This window comes from Eriocheir sinensis, unplaced genomic scaffold, assembly GCF_024679095.1.
Source record: "Eriocheir sinensis breed Jianghai 21 unplaced genomic scaffold, ASM2467909v1 Scaffold734, whole genome shotgun sequence".
Lineage (NCBI taxonomy): Eukaryota > Metazoa > Arthropoda > Malacostraca > Decapoda > Varunidae > Eriocheir > Eriocheir sinensis.
In genome coordinates this window covers 189,078-207,277 of record NW_026112092.1, presented here as the reverse complement: position 1 = coordinate 207,277, position 18,200 = coordinate 189,078, and the positions used below count along the sequence as shown (strand labels likewise).

Below are 18,200 nucleotides of genomic sequence, written 5' to 3'. Positions count from 1 at the left end.
CCGCTTATCTGTTTGTCTGTCTCTATCTCTCTGCCTATCTGTCTATATCTATCTATCCATCTATCACTGTGCAATAACCTCAGTATCTATCGGTCTATTAATATTTGTTATCATGCACTAACCTGTGTCTATCTATCTGTCTATATCTATCTATCCGTGTATCTGTTTGTCTGTCTCTCTCCATCTCTCTGCCCATCTATCTATCACTGTGAACCAGTCAGCCAGTTAACCACGTTGTCAGTCAGTCAGTCAACCAGTCAGCCAGTTAACCACGTCAAGTCAGTCAGTCAGTCAACCAGTCAGCCAGTTAACCACGTTGTCAGTCAGTCAGTCAACCAGTCAGCCAGTTAACCACGTCAAGTCAGTCAGTCAGTCAACCAGTCAGCCAGTTAACCACGTCAAGTCAGTCAGTCAGTCAACCAGTCAGCCAGTTAACCACGTCAAGTCAGTCAGTCAGTCAACCAGTCAGCCAGTTAACCACGTCAAGTCAGTCAGTCAGTCAGTCAACCAGTCAGCCAGTTAACCACGTCAAGTCAGTCAGTCAGTCAACCAGTCAGCCAGTTAACCACGTCAAGTCAGTCAGTCAGTCAACCAGTCAGCCAGTTAACCACGTCGTCAGTCAGTCAGTCAACCAGTCAGCCAGTTAACCACGTCAAGTCAGTCAGTCAGTCAGTCAACCAGTCAGCCAGTTAACCACGTCAAGTCAGTCAGTCAGTCAAATCAGTCAGTCAGTCAAGTCAGTCAGTCAGTCAGGTCAGTCAGTTAGCCAACCACGTCAAGTCAGTCAGTCAGCCAACCAGTTATAACCGCGTCAAGTCAGTCAGTCAGTCAGTCAGTTCTAAATTATCAGAAATATTTTGAGAGCATGAGATGAAGTTCATTATTATTATTATTATTATTATTATTATTATTATTATTATTATTATTATTATTATTATTATTATTAGTAGTAGTAGTAGTAGTAGTAGTAGTAGTAGTAGTAGTAGTAGTATAAGTAGTATAAGTAGTAGTAGTAGTAGTAGTAGTAGGCCTATATAAAATAATAATTAGTGAGCCAAGGGTGATATAATACTTAATAATAATGGTAAATAATTATAACATCAATCAATCAATCGTTCGTGTCCCCAGAACAGCTGACCATATCCGCCCCGGTGACAGATTATCGTACTCGGCGCATGGCAGTATATCCCGGTTTCTGACGCCTAACTATTGCCAAGAAACATCAGGAATCAACCATTTTAACATTAATTATAAGTGCATCTCGTTATTGGGGTCCAGGAGACAGTTTTTTGGGTCGGAAGTCGGTATATAATGAGGCTACGTACGACAATTCCGCCCTTTTTTTTTCAGTCGCGTCTGACCTTAGGCGGGCAAAGGTCACGTCGCCGCTCGCCTTCACATATAGCTGTTATACGTCTGGCCACGGCGCCTGACCTTGACCTTTGACCTCGGAATTAACGACGAGTGTTATATATTGTGTGAAGTGTTATCAGGATGAGAACGACTGGGAGATAATGAAGGTTTTCTCTCTTCTTATCCTCTCGTTTGTTTGTTTGTTTGTTGCTCTCTCTCTTCTTTCATTTGCTTGTTTGTTTGTATTCTCTCTCTCTCTCTCTCTCCCCTTCTTCTTCTTCTTCTTTCTCTCTCTCTCTCTCTCTCTCTCTCTCTCTCTCTCTTTTTCTTCTTCTTCTTCTTCAGAAAAAAAATATTAAAAAAACTACTACACAAAATAATAATAATAATAATAACACTACTTCTATTACTACTACTACTACTACTACTACCACCACCACTACTACTACTACCACTACTACTACTACTACTACAACAACAGTGCGAACCCCCCCCCCCCTGGCACCCACTTCTACAGCCTCCTTTGCAGTGCCAGTGACCAGGGACAGCAGGTTCACGGATGCCACAAGTGCCTGCCTAAGTGCCGGCCCCTCCACCAGCTCCACCGCCAGGCTCCAGAGTGCCGTCCTGAAGGTGTGGCCCAGGGGGAGGCTGAACTCTGGCCCCAGGGACGTTGAGGGAGTTTGGGTCACCCGTGGGAAGGAGGAGGAGGATGATTTTATTTATAGTGGTCTATGTTACTATTGCTACCATTTCTTTAAACTTTATATTGGTGCTGCTACAGCGCTGAAAGGCTTTTTTGAGGTGCGGGCCTCCTGGACAACCCTAGACGGTTAATGGCACAAGCGAATTTTATTTATAGTGACTGCCATGTGACTCTTGCTTGGCCAATGCTTCTAATATTTTTTTCCTTGCTGGCTATAGCGCTGGCAGGCTCTCATGAGGGGCCCCATGGACAACCCCAGGCCGTCAGTGGCACAAGCGAATTGTATTTATAGTGGGTGTCGTTGTGTGTGACTCTTGCTGGGGTTAACGACCTTTGTCCCCATAAGCCAGGGTTGACTGAAGGCCGTCTCATATGCCTCCGTGGTCCAGTGGTCACCGTACCTGCTGGCCACTACTCCGTGTGCTGGTTGATAAATGGGTACCTGGGGAAACCTGGGGAAGGTAAACTGCCGTAACCCGGATGTCACACTAGCCGGGGTAATGAGCTCCCTCCCACCACAGGCTCAATGTCACGGAGATGCGCACTGAGGCCATGCGCAGTTATAGTGTATGCCCCCAACTTTACCTTGAGCCGTCTCCTTTGCTGTAGTAAAAAAAATGATTACTCTGGCAAGTCTGAAGCCACGGGACAGTCCACTCACACACCCAGAGAGCTTGGAAACACACACTCGCTAAAACTCATGTCGCAAGCGAGCCTGAAGGGGAAGTTTGAGGGTGGTCATTTCATACAACACTCACCTCACAGGCACACACCATCCTGCCTCTCCCCCTTCTCCCTCCCAGAAAACATATGAATATAAAAAAAGTTGTTGTGTTGAGGTAAGTGTATTTGTCTTTATACAAAGGAGGATGGACGCCACACAGCAGCCCCTCAGGAGGATGTCGCCTGCTGCTGTCCATGGGAAGGCGTCCTCAGGCACCTGAAATCACAATGCAGAGAGTGCCACCTTACTCGTCAGCAACAGAGGCAGTGTGCGCTGAAGACACACTCAACACACACACTCACTAACACAACCACCTCTACCAAAGCCTTGTTGTCACCAGGCTCAAAACACTAGTACCCACCATAGAATTACTAACACAACCACCTCTACCAAAGCCTTGTCAAACTACCACCACACCCCAGAACACTTCCTGCCCATGGTGCCCCACACTGCCTGCCACCCCAGAACACTTCATGACACCTGCACACACTGCCCATGGTGCCCCACACAGCCTGGCACCCCAGAACACTCCCTACTCCAGTGCCCAATGTTCCACTCCCTCCGTGCCATCCTCAAAGCATTCCCAACCAGGCTCCACATCCACAGGCCTTATCTAGAGGACCTGCCACCCCTCAGCCCTAAGCCCCAACACTGCCTTCCAAGCCCTCAGCCCTAAGCCCCAACACTGCCTTCCAAGCCCTCAGCCCTAAGCCCCAACACTGCCTTCCAAGCCCTCAGCCCTAAGCCCCAACACTGCCTTCCAAGCCCTCAGCCCTCAGCCCCAACACTGCCTTCCAAGCCCTCAGCCCTAAGCCCCAACACTGCCTTCCAAGCCCTCAGTCCTCAGCCCCAACACTGCCTTCCAAGCCCTCAGTCCTCAGCCCCAACACTGCCTTCCAAGCCCTCAGTCCTCAGCCCCAACACTGCCTTCCAAGCCCTCAGCCCTCAGCCCCAACACTGCCTTCCAAGCCCTCAGCCCTCAGCCCCAACACTGCCTTCCAAGCCCTCAGCCCTCAGCCCCAACACTGCCTTCCAAGCCCTCAGCCCTAAGCCCCAACACTGCCTTCCAAGCCCTCAGTCCTCAGCCCCAACACTGCCTTCCAAGCCCTCAGCCCTAAGCCCCAACACTGCCTTCCAAGCCCTCAGCCCTAAGCCCCAACACTGCCTTCCAAGCCCTCAGTCCTCAGCCCCAACACTGCCTTCCAAGCCCTCAGTCCTCAGCCCCAACACTGCCTTCCAAGCCCTCAGCCCTAAGCCCCAACACTGCCTTCCAAGCCCTCAGCCCTCAGCCCCAACACTGCCTTCCAAGCCTCAGTCCTCAGCCCCAACACTGCCTTCAATGCCCTGAGGCCTCAGCCCCAACACTGCCTACCAAGCCCTCCGCCCACAGCCCCAACACTGCCTTCCAAGCCCTCAGCCCTCAGCCCCAACACTGCCTTCCAAGCCCTCAGCCCTCAGCCCCAACACTGCCTTCCAAGCCCTCAGTCCTCAGCCCCAACACTGCCTTCCAAGCCCTCAGCCCTAAGCCCCAACACTGCCTTCCATGCCCTCAAGCCCCAACACAGTATTTGAAGCCCTCAGTCCTCAGCCCCAACACTGCCTTCCAAGCCCTAGTGAGAGAGAGAGAGAGAGAGAGAGAGAGAGAGAGAGAGAGAGAGAGAGAGAGAGAGAGAGAGAGAGAGAGAGAGAGAGAGAGAGAGAGAGAGAGAGAGAGAGAGAGAGAGAGAGAGAGAGAGAGAGAGAGAGAGAGAGAGAGAGAGAGAGAGAGAGAGAGAGAGAGAGAGAGAGAGGTGGAGAGAGCGGGAGAGAGAGAGATGGAGAGAGAGGGAGAGAGAGAGGGGTAGAGAGAGAGATAGAGATGAGGAGAGAGAGAGAGAGAGAGAGAGAGAGAGAGGTGGAGAGAGAGAGAGAGAGGTGGAGAGAGAGAGAGAGAGAGAGGTGAGAGAGAGAGGAGAGAGGTGGAGAGAGAGATGAGAGAGAGAGAGAGAGAGAGAGAGAGGTGGAGAGAGAGAGAGAGATCTTGAGAGAGAGAGAGAGAGAGAGAGAGAGATGAGGAGAGAGGTGGAGAGAGAGATGAGGAGAGGTGGAGAGAGAGATGAGGAGAGGTGAGAGAGAGATGAGGAGAGAGAGAGAGAGAGATGAGGAGAGAGGTGGAGAGAGAGAGAGGAGAGAGGAGAGAGAGAGAGATGAGGAGAGAGGTGGAGAGAGAGAGAGAGGAGAGAGGTGGAGAGAGAGATGAGGAGAGAGGTGGAGAGAGAGAGAGATGAGGAGAGAGGTGGAGAGAGAGAGGAGGAGAGAGGTGGAGAGAGAGATGAGGAGAGAGGTGGAGAGAGAGATGAGGAGAGAGGTGGAGAGAGAGATGAGGAGAGAGGTGGAGAGAGAGTAAAGCACATATGTGGAGAGAGAGATGAGGAGAGAGGTGGAGAGAGAGATGAGGAGAGAGGTGGAGAGAGAGATGAGGAGAGAGGTGGAGAGAGAGAGAAGAAGAGAGATGGTGAGAGAGAGAAGATGAGACTGGGGGAGAGAGAGATGAGAGAGGGTGAGAGAGAGATGAGGAGAGAGGTGGAGAGAGAGATGAGGAGGTGGAGAGAGAGAGATGAGGAGAGAGGTGGAGAGAGAGATGAGGAGAGAGGTGGAGAGAGAGATGAGGAGAGAGGGAGAGAGAGATGAGGAGAGAGGTGGAGAGAGAGAGGAGAGAGTTGTTGAGAGAGATGAGGAGAGAGGTGGAGAGAGAGATGAGAGAGGTGGGAGAGAGAGATGAGGAGAGAGGAGAGAGAGATGAGGAGTGAGGTGGAGAGAGAGATGAGAGAGGTGGAGAGAGAGATGAGGAGAGAGGTGGAGAGAGAGATGAGAGAGGTGAAGAGAGAGATGAGGAGAGAGGTGGAGAGAGAGAGATGAGGAAAGAGGTGGAGAGAGGTGGAGAGAGAGATGAGGAGAGAGGTGGAGAGAGAGATGAGGAGAGAGGTGGAGAGAGAGATGAGGAGAGCTGTAGAGAGGTGAGGAGAGAGGTGAGAGAGAGAGAGATGAGGAAAGAGGTGGAGAGAGATGAGGAGAGAGGTGGAGAGAGAGATGAGGAGAGAGGTGGAGAGAGAGATGAGGAGAGAGATCGAGAGAGATATGATGAGAGAGGTGAGAGAGAGATGAGGAGAGAGGGAGAGAGAGATGAGGAGAGGTGGAGAGAGAGATGAGGAGAGAGGTGGAGAGAGAGAGATGAAGAGAGAGGGAGAGGTGGAGAGAGAGAGGAGAGGTGGAGAGAGAGAGATGAGGAGAGAGGTGGAGAGAGAGATGAGGAGAGAGGTGGAGAGAGAGATGAGGAGAGAGGTGGAGAGAGAGATGAGGAGAGAGGTGGAGAGAGAGATGAGGAGAGAGGTGGTGAGAGAGATGAGGAGAGAGGTGGAGAGAGAGATGAGGAGAGAGGGGGAGAGAGATGAGGGAGAGAGGGAGAGAGAGATGAGGAGAGAGGTGGAGAGAGATGAGGAGAGAGGTGGGAGAGAGATGAGGAGAGAGGTGGAGAGAGAGATGAGGAGAGAGGTGGAGAGAGAGATGAGGAGAGAGGTGGAGAGAGATGAGGAGAGAGGTGAAGAGAGAGATGAGGAGAGAGGTGGAGAGAGAGAGTAGGAGAGAGGTGGAGAGAGAGATGAGGAGAGAGGTGGAGAGAGAGATGAGGAGAGAGAGTGAGAGAGAGATGAGAGAGAGGGAGAGAGATGAGGAGAGAGGTGGAGAGAGAGATGAGGAGAGAGGTGGAGAGAGAGATGAGAGAGAGGAGAGAGAGAGTTGTGGAGAGCGGGTGAGAGAGATGAGGAGAGAGGTGGAGAGAGAGATGAGGAGAGAGGTGGAGAGAGAGAGGAGAGAGGAGAGAGAGAGGAGAGAGGTGGAGAGAGAGAGATGAGGAGAGAGGTGAGAGAGAGATGAGGAGAGAGGTGGAGAGAGAGATGAGGAGAGAGGTGGAGAGAGAGATGAGGAGAGGAGAGAGAGGAGGAGAGGAGAGAGATGAGGAGAGAGAGAGAGATGAGAGAGGTGAGAGAGAGAGAGATGAGGAGAGAGGTGGAGAGAGAGATGAAGAGAGAGGGGGAGAGAGATGAGGAGAGAGTTGGAAGAGAAGAGAGATGAGGAAAGAGGTGGAGAGAGATGAGGAGAGAGAGGAGAGAGAGATGAGGAGAGAGGGGGAGGAGAGAGAGATGAGGAGAGAGGTGGAGAGAGAGATGAGGAGAGAGGGGAGAGAGAGAGATGAGAGAGGGAGAGAGAGATGAGGAGAGAGGTGGAGAGAGAGAGAGAGAGGAGGTGGAGAGAGAGATGAGGAGAGAGGTGGGAGAGAGAGATGAGGAGAGAGGGAGAGAGAGGTGAGGAGAGAGGTGGAGAGAGAGATGAGGAGAGAGGTGGAGAGAGAGATGAGGAGAGATAAGAGAGAGAGATGAGGAGAGAAGAGAGAGAGAGATGAGGAGAGAGGTGTAGAGAGAGATGAGGAGAGTTGGAGAGAGAGATGAGGAGAGAGGTGGAGAGAGAGATGAGGAGAGAGGTGGAGAGAGAGATGAGTAGAGAGATGTAGAGAGAGATTAGGAGAGAGATGGAGAGAGAGAGAGAGAGGGAGAGAGAGAGAGAGGTGAGGAGAGAGGTGGAGAGAGAGGTGGAGAGAGAGATGAGGAGAGAGGTGAGAGAGAGAGAGAGGAGAGAGAGATGAGGAGAGAGAGGAGAGAGAGATGAGGAGAGAGGTGGAGAGAGATGAGAGGTGGAGAGAGAGGTGAGGAGAGTGGGGGAGAGAGAGATGAGGAGAGAGGTGGAGAGAGAGATGAGGAGAGAGTGAGAGAGATGAGGAGAGAGGTGGGAGAGAGAGATGAGGAGAGGTGGGAGAGAGAGATGAGGAGAGGTGGAGAGAGATGAGGAGAGAGGTGGAGAGAGAGATGAGGAGAGAGAGGTGGAGAGAGAGATGAGGAGAGAGGTGGAGAGAGAGATGAGGAGAGAGGTGGAGAGAGAGATGAGGAGAGAGGTGGAGAGAGAGATGGAGAGAGAGAGAGATGAGAGAGAGAGGAGAGAGAGATGAGGAGAGAGGTGGAAGAGAAGAGAGAGAGATGGAGAGAGAGATGAGGAGAGAGGTGGAGAGAGAGATGAGGAGAGAGGTGGAGAGAGAGAGATGAGGAGAGATGTTGAGAGAGAGATGAGGAGAGAGGTGGAGAGAGAGATGAGGAGAGAGGTGGAGAGAGAGATGAGGAGAGAGGGGGAGAGAGAGATGAGGAGAGAGGTGGAGAGAGAGAGATGAGGAGAGAGGTGGAGAGAGAGATGAGGAGAGAGGTGGAGAGAGAGATGAGGAGAGAGAGAGATGAGGAGAGCGGTGGAGAGAGAGGTGAGGAGAGGTGGAGAGAGATGAGGAGAGAGGTGGAGAGAGAGATGAGGAGAGAGGTGGAGAGAGAGATGAGGAGAGAGGTGGAGAGAGAGATGAGGAGAGAGGTGGAGAGAGAGATGAGGAGAGAGGTGGAGAGAGGTGGAGAGAGAGATGAGGAGAGAGGTGGAGAGAGAGATGAGGAGAGAGGTGGAAGAGAGAGATGAGGAGAGAGGTGGAGAGAGAGATGAGGAGAGAGGTGGAGAGAGAGATGAGGAGAGAGGTGGAGAGAGATGAGGAGAGAGGTGGAGAGAGAGATGAGGAGAGAGGTGGAGAGAGAGATGAGGAGAGAGGTGGAGAGAGAGAGAGATGAGGAGAGAGGTGGAGAGAGAGATGAGGAGAGGTGGAGAGAGAGAGAGAGAGAGGAGAGGGAGAGAGAGTTGAGTAGAGAGGTGGTGAGAGAGATGTGGAGTGTGGTGGAGAGAGAGATGAGGAGAGAGGTGGAGAGAGAGATGAGGAGAGAGGTGGAGAGAGAGAGAGATGAGGAGAGAGGTGGAGAGAGAGATGAGGAGAGAGGTGGAGAGAGAGATGAGGAGAGAGGTGGAGAGAGAGATGAGGAGAGAGGTGGAGAGAGAGAGGAGAGAGTTGGTGAGAGAGATGAGGAGAGAGGTGGAGAGAGAGAGATGAGGAGAGAGGTGGAGAGAGAGATGAGGAGAGAGGGGGAGAGAGATGAGGAGAGTTGGAGCGAGAGATGAGGAGAGAGGTGGAGAGAGAGATGAGGAGAGAGGGTGAGAGAGATGAGGAGAGAGGTGGGAGAGAGAGATGAGGAGAGAGGTGGGAGAGAGATGAGGAGAGAGGTGGAGAGAGAGGAGAGAGGTGAGAGAGAGAGGAGAGAGAGATGAGGAGAGAGGTGGAGAGAGCTGAGGAGAGGGGGAGAGAGAGATGAGGAGAGAGGTGGAGAGAGAGAGATGAGGAGAGAGGTGGAGAGAGAGATGAGGAGAGAGGTGGAGAGAGATGAGGAGAGAGGTGGAGAGAGAGATGAGGAGAGAGGTGGAGAGAGAGATGAGGAGAGAGGGGGAGAGAGAGAGATGAGGAGAGAGATGGAGAGAGAGAGGTGGAGAGAGAGAGGGAGAGAGAGGTTGAGAGAGAGAGGAGGAGAGAGGGAGAGAGAGATGAGGAGAGAGGAGAGAGAGAGAGAGAGAGGAGAGAGAGAGATGAGGAGAGAGGTGGAGAGAGAGATGAGGAGAGAGGTGGAGAGAGAGATGAGGAGAGAGGTGGAGAGAGAGATGAGGAGAGAGGTGGAGAGAGAGAGAGATGAGGAGAGAGGTGGAGAGAGAGATGAGGAGAGAGGTGGAGAGAGAGATGAGGAGAGAGGTGGAAGAGAAGAGAGAGAGATGAGGAGAGAGGTGGAGAGAGAGATGAGGAGAGAGGTGGAGAGAGAGATGAGGAGAGAGGGGGAGAGAGAGATGAGGAGAGAGAGAGAGAGAGAGAGAGAGAGAGAGAGAGAGAGAGAGAGAGAGAGAGAGAGAGAGAGAGATGAGGAGAGAGGGGGCGAGAGAGATGAGGAGAGAGGTGGAGAGAGAGATGAGGAGAGAGGGAAGAAGAGAGAGATGAGGCGAGAGGTGGAGAGAGAGATGAGGAGAGAGGTGGAGAGAGAGATGAGGAGAGAGGTGGAGAGAGAGATGAGGAGAGAGCATGGAAGTAAAGAGGGATTTGAGAAATACAATAACAGTACCAACCCTCACATATGAAACGTGGGCCTGGAATGAAAGTCAGAGGTCTAGAGTGCAGGCAGTGGAAATGAGTTATTTGAGGAGTGCGTGTGGTGTGAGTAGAATGGATGGAGTGAGTAATGAAAGTGTGTTTTGGAATGTGTCAACACAGGGGTGAAGGGCAGAAGTGAAGCGACAGACTTTAAAGTGGCTTGGCCACATGGAGCGAATGGAGGAGAGTAGGATGACCAGAAGGGTGTATGTGAGTGAGATAGAGGGAGGGAATGTTGGGCCTCCAGTGAAATGGAGGGATAGGGTGCAAGAGTACGTTAGGGAGAGGGGGGAAAGATCCTTGAGCAGGCAAGGAGGGAGTGTCTGGATAGAGAAGGTTGGAAGCTCTTCTGCCGTGGCCATCCCCTGGTGGGAGCTCCTAGGAGCAAGCATCCATGACATGAATGAATGAGAAATACATGCGTGAAGGAAAGACAGATGGGAAAGGACAGATAGATAGATAAACTGATAAATAGATAAATACAGAAATACATGTTTGAAGGGGGGAAAAGGCTGATAGATAATACATGCTTGAATATATACATGTGGGAAAGAATGAGAAGGGGAAAGGCAGATAGATAGATAAACTGATAAATACATGTGTGAGAGGGAGGATAGGTCAATAGATAAATGATAGATTAATAGATAGACAGATGAAGACAGTGCATATGTTAATAGATAAAATAAATAAATAAATATGGAGAGAGATCAATGAATTTATATTCTAAGCAAGAACTACCATTACTACTACTACTACTACTACTACTGCACTCACCCTTAGGCCTAGTGTCGTCAAGGCTCCGAGTCGAGGGGCGGGGGCAGCCTCCTCCCCTGTGGCACCCCTGAGGCCCCTGTGCCACCCCTGCTGTCCCTGTGGCACTATTTGTATGACAGTATCTTGGGGTCCTTTTCATTGGTGGAAAGTTTGGTGGTGAAGTTGGTGAATTTTTCCTCCTCCTCCTCCTTCCTCCTTTTCCTTCTTCTCTCCTCTCCATCTATTTGTTCCTGTGTTTCTCCTCCTCCTCCTCCTCCCTCCTTCTTCCTTTCCTCCAGTTTGATCACTTGACTAGCTTTGTTTTCTCCTCCTCCTTCCTTCTTTTCCTCCTCCTCCTCCTCCTCGGTTTTGGGCCTCGTCACTTGGCACCTGACATCACCCTGAGTGCCGAATCACCTCCGTCTGAGGTGCCACACTAACACTGGCACTCACGGCACTGCACTCGTCAACAGTGGCACAGTGTTGGAAACACAACCAGTCTCACTAGTCGGCACTTCCTCCGTGATAATAACTGTCACATTATGGGTGGTGGTGGTGGTGTTGGGTGGAGTAGGGTGCCGCTGTAGACTCCCAAAGCTGCTCCTCCTTGCTCCGAGACACCTGCCCGGCGGTTACCTGAGAATAAATAAATAAATAAATAAATCAGTCTCTCTCCCCATATATATATGTATATGTAGTGTGGCGACTATGCCTGATGAACGAGCCTCCCATAACCCACTTAGCTAGGGGGGTACCTCTTTGGCCGACTCGGCAAGGAGTGGCTCTCCCGTCACGCTGGTCGCGGGTTCAGTCCCAGGCAGCCGGGGAATACCCTCTCCTTGTTGTGATTAATTTCTCGTGTGTTTCGATACACGCAGAGGACGTGTGGGACCGAGAGAGTAATAGAAAAAAAGAGAATAGAAAATCTCGTCATTAAATATATATATACATAATTAAAATATTGAGAGAAATAAATATCAATTGACAGACAATAATATAAAAGAGCATTTGACTTACATTTAGCATAGATAAATATATACAAATTATCTATCTATCTATGGACACACACACACACACACACACACACACACACACACACCTGAGTATGGAGGTGTGCCAATCGAGATTCCTGCTTCATCATTTCCACCTCAATCTCTGCCACACTTTGCAGCTGTTCCAGACTCCGCTCTCCACTGCTGCCGCTGCCCAATGGGCGGAATGTACCTATGGGGGGCGGAAGGAGAGGTGTATAGGGGTGTTGTTGCAAGGGTGTGTTCTGTGAGGTTGCAAAAGTTTTGTCCAATAATCACTAGCCTTATCCAACTTTTCCTTAAAATGTTTCTTGCACAAACCACCTCCTCCTCCAGTCTATTCCAGGCTTCTGTGTGGGTGTGTGTGTGTGTCCCTTCCCCCAAGTCCCCGAAGGCTCACTTTTTGATGGCGACTCCCCCAAAGAGGTAGGCACGGTTGAGGAAGAAGACATTGAGCACCCGGTGAGAAATCTGCATGGTGGGCGACAGCACGATGCTCACATTCTGGTAGGTCATCTTGGTGTCACGCTCCTGAGGGGAAAGACTGAGGTGAGGAGAAGGTATGTTGGGGGGACACAGCCGTTAATCAACCCGGTAGCAGCGACGGGCCAAATTTGTGGCTTTACCGTGTAGCAGCGACGGGCCAAATTTGTGGCTTCACCGTGTAGCAGCGACGGGCCAAATTTGTGGCTTTACCGTGTAGCAGCGACGGGCCAAATTTGTGGCTTTACCATGTAGCAGCGACGGGCCAAATTTGTGCCATGATTTAAACCCCCAAAATAGATGATACATAATCTGATCACAAATTCTTTGATATATAGAAGTATAGAAGGAAAAGAGAGGAATACAGAAGGAAAATAGAGGAGAACAAAAGGCAAATAAAAAAAATATGGAGGAAAAAGAAGGACAAAAGAGGAAAATTGAAGGAAAAGAGAGAGAGAGAGAGAGAGAGAGAGAGAGAGAGAGAGAGAGAGAGAGAGAGAGAGAGAGAGAGAGAGAGAGAGAGAGAGAGAGAGAGAGAGAGAGAGAGAGAGAGAGAGAGAGAGAGAGAGAGAGAGGGGAATGAGAAACACACACACAAGGAATATGAAGGAAAATAGAAGGAAAGAAGGAAAATGGAGAAGAGAGAGAGAGAGAGAGAGAGAGAGAGAGAGAGAGAGAGAGAGAGAGAGAGAGAGAGAGAGAGAGAGAGAGAGAGAGAGAGAGAGAGAGAGAGAGAGAGAGAGAGAGAGAGAGAGAGAGAGAGAGAGAGAGAGAGAGAGAGAGAGAGAGAGAGAGAGAGAGAGAGAGAGAGAGAGAGAGACATATACACACACAAACACACACACAGAGACACAGACAGACAGAGACACAGACAAACACAGACACAGACAAACACAGACACAGACAAACACAGACACAGACAAACACAGACACAGACAAACACAGACACAGAGACAGAGAGACAGAGACAGACCAGAGACACAGACACAGACAAACACAGACACAGACACAGAGACACAGAGACAGAGAGACAGAGAGACAGAGACAGACCAGAGACACAGACTAGAGACACAGACACAGAGACAGACACAAAGACAGACAGAGACACACACAGAGACAGACACAGAGACACAGAGACACAGAGAGCATGAAACTGAACAAATAAATAAAGATAAAAGATAAGGTCACAACATTACGAAATATTATACTTCACTGTGTGCTGCCCGGGTCTCATTTTTAATAAGACACTTCTCTTTCCAATCTGCCACTTCACCTAACCTTCCCTTCCCGCTACTGGCCTTCTATAAACTGGTCTGCCAGATTGGGACACAGCGATTCCCCAACAGCTGTACAATTAGATGGTCTTGGGACTGGGCTTCACTCCCTCCTCCCCACACAAATTCTTCCCTTCCTCCTGACCTCACTCTCCCCTGCACCGAGACCTCCATTTTGCACATTACATTTTAAAGACCTCCTTATAATGTTTGATTTGAATCCACTCACACCCACACAGATTCTTCCTCCTTCTGTTCCTTCCTCCTGATTCTCACTCTCCCTGTACTGTAGTTCCGTTTTGTGCATTTCATTTTAAATACTTCCTTATGACGTTCAATTTAAATATTAAAAGACTATTTAAGTAACAGAGTGGCTCTCCTTTTCTATGGCTCTGGTGATGGTGTGCTCCATCCACTGACTGTCTAATCAACAAGGAGGCTTTTCTGTTCTCTCTATCTTGACAGCTGTTCATTTTCACACCACAAATTAATTCTTAGGAGTGTCTTTTCTGCTCCTCATCTCCTTGAGCTTGGCAGTTGTTCTCTTTTTCTTTTTATGTTCTGTCAGTGGTTTGGTGGTCAACCCAAGCCCGTCATGGTGCAGGCAAGTGTTTATAGTGGCATCATCTATTTTCGGCTCATGCTGCCCCCCAGAGCTCATTCTTGATTCACTTGGACAGTTCCCCTAAAGTCTGGGTTGATGGGTGGTGTTCAGGACAGCATGTGGGTAGTCTTAGGCCACTCGGCGGTAACCGAAAAATCCCAGGTAGTAGCGGCGGATTCGAACCTGCATCGTCCATGCTAACCACTCAGCCACCACCAGTTCCTTTGGTAGGCATCATGTGTTAGGGGGACGGCCTCCTGTACCTGGTTCTCGTGAGTGTTTTTCACGTTCGTGGTGCACAAGAAGCCTTGTCAAACTATCACTAGGCTCATAACCCATGAAAGTACCCACAACAACCTCTACCAAAGCCAAAGCTATTTATTGGCTCATAACACTACCCATAGAAGTACAAACACAACAACCTCTACCAAAGCCAAAGTTATTATTAGGCTCATAACAGAACCCATGGAAGAACAAACACAACAACCTCTACCAAAGCCAAAGTTATTACTAGGCTCATAACTACCCATGGAAGAACAAACACAACAACCTCTACCAAAGCCGTGTCAAACTATTACTGGGCTCATAACACTACCCATGGAAGAACAAACACAACAACCTCTACCAAAGCCATGTCACACTATTACTAGGCTCATAACACTACCCATGGAAGAACAAACACAACAACCTCTACCAAAGCCATGTCACACTATTACTAGGCTCATAACACTACCCATGGAAGAACAAACACAACAACCTCTACCAAAGCCAAAGCTATTACTGGGCTCATAACACTACCCATGGAAACACCCACAGACACAACCCATGACTCACCGCATCACAGCCATCAAAGTAGGAGAGTCTCTTGGGAATTCTGTCCGGCCTGCTCCTCCTGGCTGCTGCGTGTGTGGGGTCAGTGCTGCCTTGAGGGGCGAGCGGCAGGTTGGTCAGGAGGCGGAGGGGATGGTGGAGGGGTTGGCCACCACCACAATCACCACTGCCATCCTTGGTCAGTCTGTGCTCCTGGCCACCCTGGTACTTCACACTCCTGTTGAAAGGGTAGAATGAGATCAACGCTGTACTGACTGGCCTTGTTCTACTGATCAAGCTACACTGTGCAGGAATAGTGTTGCTCATACTGTCCTGTCTACATGTCTCCTCTGCTCCAATTTATCCTTAACTCCTTGACTGTGGATTTCCTACCAGAAGACATCACCAAGCTACAAGAGTGGAGCAAAAAGTGGCTGCTACAATTCAATGAAGAAAAATGTAAAGTCCTGCACCTTGGGAGGGGATATCCAGCATACCAATACCACATGGGAAACACTCCATTATCCACCACAGAGGCAGAGAAAGACCTGGGACTATATGTTACCAGGCTACCAGTTAAAGCCAAATCCAGGAATACAAGAGGACACAGTGAAAAATTGAGGAAAGGAAGATGCTTGAGAGACATAAAGAAATATAGAGGCTTGGAACAGACTAAGTGAGGATGTAGTATCAGCGAAGAGTGTGCAAGGCTTTCAGGAAAAGTTGGACAAGTACGGATATGGCGACGGGACCACACGAGCGTAAGCCCAGGCCCTGTAAAACTACAACTAGGTAAATACACACACACACACACACACACACACACACACACACACACACACACACACACACACATTCACACACCACTCCGTGGCGCAGCTGGTAGAGCACTGCGCTGCCAGGCTTCACGGTCTGACAGGGTGGCGGTTTGAGCCCACTCAGGTCGGATTCTTTCCGTTGACTAGGAGTGGTTACTGTCCCCCCTTGAGCAAGGGGGATGTGATGTGTGAGGTCCTGGCAGTACCCAGAGATCGACGATAAAGAGCACTTGCTCATGTCGGGAGGATACCTGCTGGCGATTACGAGTCCAACACGTGATCAGGCCGTGGTAGTGGTGAATTACACACACACACACACACACAAAAAAAAAGGGGGGGGGGAGGGAGGGAGGGAAAAGGAGAGGAAGAGAGGGATATGGGGAGGAAGAGAGAAGGAAGAGGGGAGGGAGAGAGAAGTGGGGAAGGAGAGAGGAAAATGGGGAGGGAGAGAGAAGAAAGTGGGGAGGGAGAGAGAGGAAACTGGGGAGGGAGGGGAATGGGGAGGGAGAGAGAAGGAAGAGGGGAGGGAGAGAGAGAAGTGAGGAAGCAAAGAGGAAAGTTGGGACTGGGTAGGGAGTGTAAGGGAGATAGCTTGGGCAGTAGTAGTAGTACAGGTTGAGAATCCTTTGTCCCAAATTCCAAAATCTGAATTTTTTTTATTTATTTATTTATTTATTTATTTTTTATTTTTTTTATTTACGTCTTGGCCTACTGCGCTGGTAGGCTTCTTCCCGGTGGGGCCTGATGGTCAGCCCAGCCCGTTCTGGCACAGGCGAGTGTTTATAGTGGTGCCATCTTGCATTGGCTCATGCTGCCCTCCCGGAGCTCATCTTTAATCCTAGAATCTAGAGTCCGGGTTGATAGGTGGTCTTCTGGACAGCTGGCATGACGTGTCACAAATGGAAAATTCCACAAAGTGATGGGAAGGTTCCACCACGTACAGCTGTTGTGTGCTGCTCAGGGTTGCCAGGTCAGTTTACCTGCCTAATTGGATGGGTAAATCTACTGCTGCGTCAACATCTTGGGCGTAAAAACATCTGCCCGCCACCAATGCGGGTTTTGGGCGGCTTTTGGGATGAGATTAAGGGAACACAGTCCATGACCTGGCAAGTCTGGTGCTGCTATGCGTTAGTTTATTGTCAACAGTCGTCACAGTAACACCTTCGCTCATTATTCATTGTGATTACCGTGTGTTGTGTGCTCTGTGGTGTAAATATATTGTTGAAAATGTCAAAAGGGCCTGTATATTCCTAATCCCAAAAATCCGAAATCCACAACACATTCAGTCCCAGCAATTTCGGATAAGGGATTCTCAACCTGAAGTAGGAGTAGGAGTAGAAGGTAGGATGGATGGATGGGAGGTTGGGCAGGGAGTGTATGAGGGGCAGTATGGGCAGTGCAGGGCAGGACAGAGCAAAGGGGAGGTGGGTTGGGTGGGTAGGGAGTGTGGCAGGAGCAGGAAAGGGGATGACAGAGCAAGGGGTTGTGTTTTAAATAACAACGTCTACAGCATGTCACAATCCACTGCCTCCAGAACAACAAGCCGAGCCACCAAAACTCTGTGCACTTCACCACTAAAGTTATGATTTCGTTGTGGTCCGGCAAGTCCTCAGAAGTTAGCATGCCTTTGCTACACACACACACACACACACACACACACACACACACACACACACACACACACACACAGGCTTACTAATGGAACACGGGTGTCTTGTGCTGGACTGAACCCTAGTGGTGAAGTACAGATGGTTGTATTGAAGGTTAAGAATCATGACATATTCTAAATCTTATTGTAGAGCGACATCACTCCAGCAATGTTATCACTTCCCTTCCCTAGCTTGCCCAATTCTACTTCCCTTCCTCTCCCTCCTTCTCTCAACCATCCCATCTACTACTACTTTTTTTTTTTTTTTACAATAAAGGAAACAGCTCAGGGACAAAAGAAAAAAACAGTAATGAAAAAAAACTGCCAAGCACTGCTCCTATAAAAAAGTTGAGGAGTGGCCAAAAGAGATCAATTTACTATTACTACTACTACTACTACTACTACTTCGCTACACAGCACTCACCCGTCCAGTCTTGAGGTGAGCTGCTTGGCCAGGAAGGGAGAGAGTGTGGATGGGGCAGCCATGGCCACCCTCGCTGTGCTGGCCTCTGCCCTGCCCGACGAAGCCTTGCCCTGTGTGCCGGGACCATGGCCATCCTTCTGCCTCAGCCCCACACACCCTGAGGAGAGGAGGGGCAGTGTGTGAGGGGGAGCTGTTCACTAAGAGACTGCTGGGGGAGTGGACCGGGCCTGACTGTTGGCTGTGTGATTGGTTCAGGGAACAAAAAGAAACACAAAGGAAGAACAAACAACAGCAGACCTGCTGGTCCTTACGAGGCTGTTTGTGACAAGCTACACTAACTATCTAATCAAAGGTGGAAGATGAAGGACAGCAGAGGTGAAGGCTCCTCCCCACCCCCCCATCCCTCCAGCCAAAGCTGGCAGGAAAGGAAAAAGAACCATGCAGCATGGAAAACTGCAAGGAAATTACGTAGGAAAGAGGAAAGAACTACCATT

General features: G+C 49.9%; 1 protein-coding gene across 1 annotated transcript; it reads right to left on the bottom strand.

Moving 5' to 3' along the window:
- Window positions 1-1,929: 1,929 nt before the first annotated feature.
- On the bottom strand, window positions 1,930-12,537 carry LOC126994164 (uncharacterized). Its single transcript, XM_050853413.1, has 4 exons — window positions 12,046-12,537; window positions 11,714-11,838; window positions 2,868-2,999; window positions 1,930-1,980 (listed from the first exon to the last, which is right to left on the bottom strand). The coding sequence occupies exons 1-4, from the start codon at window positions 12,095-12,097 to the stop codon at window positions 1,930-1,932; spliced, it is 360 nt and encodes a 119-aa protein (XP_050709370.1). The 5' UTR covers window positions 12,098-12,537.
- Window positions 12,538-18,200: the final 5,663 nt, after the last annotated feature.

Bases quoted from the DNA above. Each gene is read 5' to 3' on its own strand.
- LOC126994164 (XM_050853413.1), bottom strand. From the start codon at position 12,097: ATGTCTTCTTCCTCAACCGTGCCTACCTCTTTGGGGGAGTCGCCATCA. The intron at 11,839-12,045 runs GTGAGCCTTCGG...CGCCCCCCATAG, and splicing joins GGGGGAGTCGCCATCAAAAA to GTACATTCCGCCCATTGGGC. The intron at 3,000-11,713 runs GTGTGTGTGTGT...TTGTGATTTCAG, and splicing joins TGGCACACCTCCATACTCAG to GTGCCTGAGGACGCCTTCCC.